At 38.7% G+C, this 10,195-nt stretch overlaps 1 protein-coding gene across 1 annotated transcript in view; it reads right to left on the reverse strand.

Annotated features, from left to right (window-relative positions):
- IDNK (IDNK, gluconokinase) overlaps positions 1 to 10,189 on the reverse strand; it is an 11,548-nt gene extending 1,359 nt beyond the window's left edge. The window contains exons 1-4 of the mRNA XM_019517408.1: positions 10,124 to 10,189; positions 6,665 to 6,695; positions 6,163 to 6,249; positions 2,485 to 2,528 (exon numbers count right to left, since the gene is read on the reverse strand). Of these exons, the coding sequence (XP_019372953.1) occupies positions 2,485 to 2,528; positions 6,163 to 6,249; positions 6,665 to 6,695; positions 10,124 to 10,164 (203 nt within the window). The 5' untranslated portion in view covers positions 10,165 to 10,189. The remainder of the gene's footprint in view (positions 1 to 2,484; positions 2,529 to 6,162; positions 6,250 to 6,664; positions 6,696 to 10,123) is intronic.
- Between the last annotated feature and the right edge of the window lie 6 nt (positions 10,190 to 10,195).

Genomic DNA, 10,195 nt, shown 5'->3' on the forward strand with positions numbered 1-10,195 from the left:
GTGTGTGTGTGTGTGTGTGTGTGTGTGTGTGTGTGTGTGTGTGTGTGTGAGAAAAACAAGATTTAAAAAAAATATATGTATTTATAGGGACCATCTCTAGCTTCTGGAGCCTACCTAATGGCCACCATCCTTCCAAAAGGACTGTCATCAATCCTGTTCCTTAAGTGCTCAACAGGAAAGCTATTGAATAGCTTGAGGCTAACTGCAAACGTTTGTTTAGATCATAAGTCTATACTGAACAGTACATGGTTTTGTTTTTTAAAAATGTACAGGCCCGCAAAATGCCAAAACCTGTTTCTGAAGGCACCAAACTAAATAGTTTGCCTGAACCATACTGCTACAGCTAACATTACTGGAAAAGTTGCATGTATCCTCATTCATCAGTCTTCCAAGTTGCTCAAGAAATTAAAAACTTCCTAAAAATGCCAGTCATATTGGCAATCACAAACTCAACCTTCAAGTCAGCAAACAGATGACTGAAATATCTGCTCAGGTGAAAGTAAACACACATTCTGCAGTCAAGTTGTGATGCAATTATAGATAATAGTAAGTGAATGTGACTACTCCCAATTTATATATGTTCTGTTAAATTTTGGGTTGCAGTTATGGGTCCTGATTTCCCAAGAGGATAAAAAGATGCAGTACCTCACTTTCACCTCTGCAAGACCCTTCCAGCTTCATTTATAAGTTCTTTGAATTCAGACTGGGCAAAAGGTACAGTCAAACAACCTCTTCTGTAAATTAACTTGGATCCATTCAAGCTTCTCAGTGGCCCCAGCTGGAGGCCCGCCAGAGGGCAAACAAGGATCATATTCCAAGATAAAAGAAATGGAGTCAAATTCCACAGTACTTAAAATTGGTCAGTTTGCTCCAACAAGGCAGAACCACTTGCTGCTTAGAGCCAAATACTGACAACTGAACAAAACCACAGGAAAGAGGAGCTTTTTGAGGAGTGAGAGACAAAACCTACCTCTACCAGGACAAAGAGTTCTTGTAGGGGAACATCTATTGCTAGCGTAAGCAGTACAGTCCCAGCTCAGTGATGGGATTTTCAGCCAGTGTTTCTAAAAAGTTTCTCATTCTTCTGGGATGCAAAAAAACCTACTACTGAGCACTGCCCAACAATACATAGAGAGAAAAGTTTCTCTGCGGGCTTTTTATGGCAGTTTCCCAGCTTTGAAGTCCTTTTGAACCTCTGCTGTAACATTTGGTCCTTAATTATTAAAAAGGCAGTCAGCTGCTGTAATATGGGAAGCACAGTGAAAGAACAACAGCTTGCCTGGGGAAAATAATGCCTTTGGCTTATTAAAAACCTTACTTCAGGTTGCTGATGACTTTGGGCAATTATGACATTGTGTACAAAAACACTTTGTTTTTTGGCATACATATGTGCAGGAGAAAAATTTGATTCAGCTGGAAAGCTACTTACTCGAGAGAAATCTACTAAAGCTCAAGAATAGAAAAATCTCTGCAGATATGTTATTTGAGCTAATAATGGCGTCTGAGTTAACCCTGCTTTTAGAGACAACAGTTACCAGCAACCCACTTTGCAGAATTGATTGTAAGTATAACATTGCAGAGTTCTTTAGAATAAATTTATTTTTGTGACTATAAGTTTCAAATGGCCCACAGGGAAGTGACTATCTTGATGAAGGTTTCTGTCATTGTTGTTTATTTTTTTTAAACTTGGATACTGGGATCAAAGAAGTGCTACTACTTTTCTGGGACCCTTGGAGTATCCAAAGTAAAGGGACTGTTGTTCGTTCTGTTCCCTCTCCCTCTTCCATTCATAGTGTAAGTGGAAACAGGGGTAAGGAGCATCACAGAAATGTTTTTGTGACTAGAAAAGCATGTTGGGATCAGTCACAGTTGCGACCATCTGTGCTGTTTAAAAATTTCTGTGGCTTAAATTCAGTAGGCAAGTAGCCAATTTGGACCCTGTTCCTTGCATATCTGCAAGATTTAACAACAACTGTGTCCACTGCAGGAAGTCACGAAGGATAAAAGTGATGAAAACACTTAAGTGACTTCAGAGGTTTAATTCCATGCTCAGAAATGACCTGGGCTTCCAAAGACAGAAAATCAATGGAACCTAATTTCCAGAGTCTCTGCAGCATTTTAGAATTTTTTGCCCCCAGTTAATACAGTCTGTTTTCTGTGGGTGCATCCATTAGGCATAACTGATGTCAGGTGTGTTAGTGAATCAACCCCTGGAAATGTCAAATTCTTGTATGCAGGGCAAAGAAAGAACTAGTTCCCAAAGAGTTCTATCGACAGTGGTACTCTTTAGAGGCCAGTTTTATTATGACAGTAACTATTAAAGCATCTCACAGAATATAGAACAGTCTTATAAACTGTGTAATATGATTACAAGGCTAAATATGCTTGTCTCCCAGAATGCCATGGAAAACGAAAACATCCTTGTATTTGTCTTGGGCCAATCATCATTACAGTGTATCCTTATTGTAAGTGAGTTTCTCTTACCTCATTAATATATCATGTAATTTGCAAAGCCATGGGATCCTGTCCTAAAAACAAAACAAGTTAAGTTAAGTATCTCTGGAGTTATACTTAAAATGGTTGCTTCTAATACACATGTAGCAGTTAGATTCCAACAGAAACCTGTCAGATCTCTTTCAGTTTCTTTTTAGTTGTGATAACACAAATAGGCCACTTTTCTTCCTTCTGCAACCAAATCAGCAAACTGACCCAGTACCATTTCTACATCCAAGACCAACCTTTTCTCATTTCATTCAAAAAATCCAAAAGCACATCTCAGTTACATACACTTCCTATTTGACAGAATATAGTACCAGAACAGAGTGAATTTACCAGCAAATGAATAGGAATTCTTAAGACTTGAAAACAGAATAAATTAAAATACCACTCTACATCATTTTAGTTCCAGGCCTTTGATTGCCAAGGTATGTATATATATATATTTAATGGACAGCTTATTTACAACATCTGTTAATGTAAAGCTATTTGCATTGTAATAAAGCAACTAAAACATAAATATCAAGCAGACCCATCCCTTGAGTGGGGTGGCAAATCAGGACGACCACCCTGGGCCCTGAGCTTTAGGGGTCCCTGCGAACAGTGTTGTACAGGCCCTGTCAAAGGTGCCACCACTCCATGTGGCCACCGTGCACCACCGGCTTCATGCTCCAGCTGCTCACCACTCCCGCACAGGCTGATATGCGCTGGGCCCCACACACCCCTAGGGTCAGCTCTGATACCAAGTATACAGTGACTAAGCAACTTTAATTCTATACACAAACGTATGCATGTGCATGCACAGTAGAATTAAAGTTGCTTAGTAATTGTATACCTTGGTATTTATCTGTCAATTGCTTATAGAGCATGTGTGTGCATGTGTATATACATATACATATACATACATACATACATATATATTTCTACATATCTACACACACCTATACTTATTAGTAATTCTACCTCTATCTATATGAACCTATACTACATTCTCCAAGGGACCCCTGCTTAATTCAGTATATCTTAAGACTGTACCAGATAAAGTTTTCCAGTCTCACTCCCCTTGCCTCTATATCCAGAAATATTATTGCTGTGTGAAAATTGGAGGAGTGAGCTTTTATCTCCTTTGATGGCTTTCATTACTTTGAATTGTATGTGAAGGGTGGCCAGAAAAGGTTGATGGAACTTATCTTTATTATTCCAAACATATGTATTATTTGGTTTGACATAACAGTTTGTGAATCTTATGCAAAGAACAAGAAATTTTGTTCTCTACTTATCTCATAAATAAAACAGCTAAGTCTGTTTTAACAGGGGTGTTTTTGCATCCTCACCTCTCCCACCTTTTTATTCTCTTAACACGTTAGTATTCATGTGTCATGCTTTGGATCAGGTATACGCAAGGCTTTCAGGAACTGCCCCTAAGTGTCTGAAACAGACTTAACTTCACTTGTCTGTGCTAATTAACTTGCATCACGTCAGTGGCAATCAGAACTAAACTCAGTTGTTGCCACATTTCTACAGCACCTTTGCTCAGTGAAGGAGTACCCTCTAACAACAGGTTCACTTGGCTTAAATGAGCTTGGCAAATACAATAAAAATGAACAATCAGCTGCTTAATATCATCCAATTTAAACTTTAGGTTTGCTAAAGCTTTTGTCATAACTGCTCAGCATTAAATGGATGCTCAAGCTTCACCTTTCTATCTAGGAAATGTTGGACAAGTGTTAATAAATGAGGGTATGGAAGAGTAAGGGGAGCTACCCTCTTCACTGCAAAACCTCTTCCTGCCTATACCTTTTCAAGTAGGCCTCCATAATTTGATAGCACCCGTATCTACGGCACTTTTATGGCATCATGTACCAGTGCATAATGTCTTAATCTTCTCTGTATAACGTTCTGCTCTATTGGTCTTTAAACTAGCTGTCTCTAGATGCTAACTCCCCAGGCTTAACTAGAGATTAGTTTTAAACAAACATGTAGAAACTTTCTAATGGTATCCCAATTCAGTCTGTAGAGTAATTAAGATAGTTCCTGGCCAGTCCGTGCAAATAGCCATGAGGCTGACTGCAGTTTTGGGGCAAAGAGGGGGCTTCCATAAAAGATCTGAGATTATTGTAATTTCCTAAACTTTTCAGTTACCCATTCCATATATGCTAACCATACTGAAGATCTATTTTAGTTTAATTGTTCTGCTGCTGAAAAGGTCTTCTGCTGTGTGATTCTGTTCAACTGGGCAATAAGATGCAGCAACATGCTGGCTAACACATTTGGTGAACACCAAGCTGCGAGGAAGCCTAGAATGTTGAAAGATTAATAAATAATTTAAATTAAAATAAAATTAAGCTTGCTAATCTGTTCATGTGGTGTGGACAGACCTGAAGTACGGAACCCAGTTTTATGAAACAGTACATAAAATAAAGGTTTAAGGAGCAATTATTTTAGCCACTGGTAGGCTGTTGAAGTGGACTTGCAAGGGAGTTAACAGTGTGTTAATATTAATGTGTGTAATTAAGCAAAGCTTTCTGATGATATGGGATATGGCCCAGTGCCCAGATTGTGCATGATGATGCAGGTGGAACAGACTCTTTCTGAGTTCTGTGGAGATCTGTATCTGTGCAGGGGCCCAACCAGGTGACTCAGTGTACAGGCAGAAGTGTAAAAATCTGTGAATACTTGGTTTGTTTGACAGTTGTTAATTTTTTTTTTTTTTTTTAGGTAGGAGCAGGAAGTATGAATTGTTATTCATACCACCTCTCCTCAGACATTCCCAGGCTGGGGAGTGTGGTTTGCTTACATGGAAAAATGCTTACTGTTCTCTGGGACAGAAAAGCATTCATCATTTAGACTGGGGATGGCGCAAACATCAGAAAATTGGGTATTTTTCTCAGAAAATATGAATATTTTTAAACAGGAAAGACAGCCAAGTTACTTATTCTGCATTGACCACTGCCATTCTTTTACCTAGTACTCTTTTCCCCACAAAAAGATTTAGTTGTCTTGTTGAAGGAGGTTTTGATAAGCACTCTAGGAAGTCCCACAGCCTGTGGCTATATGCATATGACAGCTCCCTGGAGTTCTCTGGGATACATCCACAACCCCTCAGCTTTGCTAACGATGACACCACCCTTGACTCCCATCTATTATTCTCCAACTGCACTGTTCAAATCCTTTCTAGAAACCTGCTTCTGCCATCAAATCTGAGATAGGAAGGAAAAGTTAATGGTGGGATTGAAGTCAATACTTCGATGGGAGCAAAGTTTGGCCAATTCTTTCTTGAGTGCTTTTTAAAATCCCACCCGAATCCAATAACATAGCCATCAAAATGTTTTCGTCTCTTACTGACAGCCTGATGCCATTGTCACATTGACTTTCCTTTTTCATTCCCTGCCCCATCTCTCTCTCTCTTTTTCTATTACCCTCAGTTGACATATATACTCTCTGGATCAAAGGGCATGCCTTTACTTTTTATGAGGCACCACACATACTGGGGACGAATGTTTATAAGTAATAGTTTACAAGTGGGGAAAAAAAGAATCCTCCCCCTCATCCCTAACAAGGAGCCCTGCAAACTCATTCAGAGCACAATTCACTGTCACATGATTTCTCAAGGATTAGAAAGGTAAACACGTTGACATCTTTGCCTTCAGGATTATATATAACTACCTGGTCATTTAGTGGAATCCCTTCTGCCATTTTCTTTTTATTCTCTGGAGGATGATAGTCATCACCATCATAGAATTTCCAGCCCAGCTAAGAAAAAAAAAAAGTATCATTTATTAAAAGAGACTCTCTCACAGTGTCCCAGTAGTTTATCAACAAAGCATCCTAACACATACAGTCATTAGATGCCTGAAGGCCTCTTGCACCACAACATGAGTCATCTTCTCTAGAATGATATTGGCCATAAAGGCTAGGTATCATCACAAAGAAGAATAACAAGTTAGACTTACAAAGCAAGCAGAGTGGACTAAGTTATGTTAAACTGTGCCATGGCTTCGCCTATATACACCTGATTAGTGAGGAGACGGAATAAACGATTTGCAACTGGGTATTATTTAACATATCACAAAGTTTATAACTCAATAATGACTTGGTGGAAGAGAACAGAAATCCTATTTAAAGTAAAATAGCTGTCCTACAATTGAAAAATAACATAAAACCATACCTTTTCTGCCAGATGTGACCCCACCGTGGTTCTGTAAGAGAACACAGGGAAAATGCTACTTAAACATGACTTCCTAGTGTTTAGTTAGTCTTAAAAAAGGAAAGCGTTGTCTATCTTTCTGGGAATGGAACTGCTAAAAATGTAGAAATTGCCACAGTACATCCCAACAATGGTCTGTTTCATCTCTTAGTCGGCCACTAACAATTGCTACTAACCACCTGCCCCAGTAATTCTGATGTTCCCTATGCATAAATCATAGCACAGTACTATTGGTATTGGGTGAATGTTCATGTATACAATTACTACAGAGATAAATATAATCTACTATAAGGACTTTAAACTGAAGAGGACTGTAAACAAAAAGAAAGTAAACTGAAAACTGTCCTCACACTTTTTTCCTTCTATTCTCCAGCATGTTACTGTACACCAGTGAAACTTAAAAAACAAAACAAAACAAAAAAACCTTAGTCACTTAGTGAATGCTTCTACATATGCATATTTACTGCACAGTAACCAAAATTACTGCGCAGTACAGGTGTGCATCTACTTGTGCATGTCTGTTCTGTACAGTAAATATGACAACTTACACTGACTTGAGCGTAAATTTGATACCCACATCATACAGGTATCAAACTTACACCTCATTAGTTACTGTGTGGTAACACACATGTAGACACCTTACTGCGGGGTAACAGTGTGTGTGTGGTCTGACCTGGGGCTAACTTTAGTCCGAAGTCAGTCCACATGCAGCATTAAGTCACTTTAACACCTGCACATGTAGATGCTGGCCTATTCCCGCTTCCTGTGCAGTAGATGCACCCACTGTGTAGGAAGGAGAAGAAAGGACAGAAGAGAATGGCAGTTGATCATCTGCAAGACAGCAAATCAGAAATTCACTTAGGATTCTGATCTGGTAAAATTCTAAAGGATAATGATATTCAAAATGGCATCATCTAGCAATGTCATCTGGATACAAAGAAAGTACTTAAAAACCCTGAAAAGTTGAAAACGTACTAACTCACAGGCTTTATTTGCCCCTGAATTTTAGCAAAATACAGTATATAAGCAAGCAAAAATAGCATAAAACTAAGCATGCTGTGGCTCAAAGATAGATTCCTGAATGCTTCATTTGAAAATCCAAGTACAGTAATCACTTTTGAACTCACCCTACATTACTGATTGAATATTTTAATACATCATTTTAAGGTGTTTTCTTAAGGTATGTGGTAATTACCGGTAATGTGTAAGGGGTAAGGCTATCTTAAAAACAGAAGAGAACAGGAAGCAGTATAGAATGACTGTGTGGTTTCTACTATTTAGATATGTTTTTCTAATGTTTGTTTGTTTTTACCTATTTATTTATTTTCCAAATTGCCAAAGACAAAAGGAGGAAGGAGTAGGGTTGCAGTGACCCTTTGAAAGTTCTCTAAATTGTTCTGACCACACAAATATAAGGGAAGGATATAGCGTGACAATGTATTCAGCAACATTCCTGATAGCTGGTCCAGAACTAAACCCCATGCATCATGCCTAGACCCTGATTTCAGTTATCAAGTCCCCTTATGACTGAGAAGTGTTACTGAAGCAGTAGTCATGCTCCCTGCCTGGCACACAAGAGAATGCTGAGATTGCCATTCTCTCAGGCACCTAATGACTCATCGTAACTGGAAAGTGCAACCAAATTGATATGAGACTTAGCTAACACATACTGTCTAGGCCTGATGGGATCTAAACTTGATTTTCTTTTCCTACTGTAAATGTTGGCTTCCAATTTTGGTTTGATTTTAGCTAACCGTATTTCGTTAAACAAAAAAAAAGTAGTTCAGGCTAAGTACTGGATTTCTCCTTTATTTCCAGAATTTAATAATGTAACAAACTCACTAGGTCTTTTGGACAGGACATTATTTATACCTGTACAGTGCCTGGCACAGTTTGGAAACATACGATCTGAAATACTTAAGTTTTCAATTTTGAAGCAGCACATCCCTATCATTCCAATCATTACAAAGTGTGAAATAAGAATATTAACCAGTATTTCAGATTCTCTTAGCATGTATTATACAGTAAGATTAGAAGCAAGAGGCCGTGGTAAGACTTAGAAACTCGCACATACTTGCTTTTCTTCAAAAGCAGCAGGCTATATCAGGCTTTTAAAAGCATTTCACCTACAATCAGCTGCTTTTAACTTTTACATCAACTGATATTGCAGCATGGAAAGAAATAATCCATCTTGAGACATGAGGAGTCTCATCTTTTACGATTTGTCATTATACCCACAACAAATCTGGATTATTCACTGGTTAAGTGCCAACTATGTTTCTTTTACCAATGCTGTGAAATATACACAGCCATTGTAAATACAGTAGTAAAAATGACTCGAGAGTATAATTAGGAATCTTGCAGTAAAACAGGGCAAGAAAAAATGTAGACTGAAAAATCAGGAAACCCTTCCTAGAGGAAAGAATGAGACCATGGAAGAATCACCTAAACAAAGTGCTCGGGATCCAGCACTGAACTGGTCTTAATTGGGCACTTCTAAGAAGATGAATGAGGTCAAGTGGAACCACGATCATTCCTATCTGGGTGATTTGCTAGAGAGGAGGAGTGGGAAAGCTGGCTGCTTGTACAGCAGAGTCCTGCATCTCCAGGCAACTGGAGCTCCTCTGTGGACCTGCATATCTGACTAGAGAAGCAAAATAAAAAGATTAAAAAATAAATAAAAATAAATAAGATTAAAAAAAAAGTGAAAATGAAAAGCAAAAGTAAAAATTAGTTGAAAATGAAAAGCAAAAATAGAAGTGAAAAATGAAAAATGTGAAAATTATTTTTGCTTTTCATTTTTCACTTTTCATTTTCTCTTTTCACATATGAAAAGCAAAAATAAGAGTGAAAAGAGCAAATGAAAAATGAAAAGAGAAAGTGAAAAATGAAAGGCAAAAATAAAAGTGAAAAATGAAGAGAAAGTGAAAAGTGAAAATTATTTTTGCTTTTCATTTTTCACTCATTTTTCATTTTCTTTTCACATATGAAAAGCAAAAATAAGAGTGAAAAGAGAAAATGAAAAATGAGGAGAAAGTGAAAAATGAAAGAGAAAAATGGAAAATGAAAATAGATAAAAATGAAAAAAAATCGAAAAAGTAAAATAAAAAGTAAATGAAAAAATGACAATAAATAAACAAGAAAAAGAACCACACAGTGAAACATGGCAAATAAACTGAAAAATGTAAATGAAAAAGGCAAAAAATGCAAGAGGAAATGAAGCGGGCAGCACGTGGCAGTGCCGGGGCGCAGGGGCCCGGCCGGGCGCGAGGAGGAGGAGCCGGGACCGGGCCGAGCCCCCGCACCGCTGACACTGACACCGCCCCGCGCGGGTGGACCCAGCCTCTGCGGCCCGGCAAGAAACGCAGGCCCGGGCAGCCTCCCTCCCTCCCTCCCTGTCCCCTTTGGCGAGGCACCTACTTCCCCGAGCCGCTTACGCCCATCACCACCAGCTGCACCATGGCGAGTCCTCCCGCCGCGCCGGTACCGCTG

Source organism: Gavialis gangeticus, unplaced genomic scaffold, assembly GCF_001723915.1.
Source record: "Gavialis gangeticus isolate Ggan-Ray unplaced genomic scaffold, GavGan_comp1, whole genome shotgun sequence".
Classification (NCBI taxonomy): Eukaryota; Metazoa; Chordata; order Crocodylia; family Gavialidae; genus Gavialis; species Gavialis gangeticus.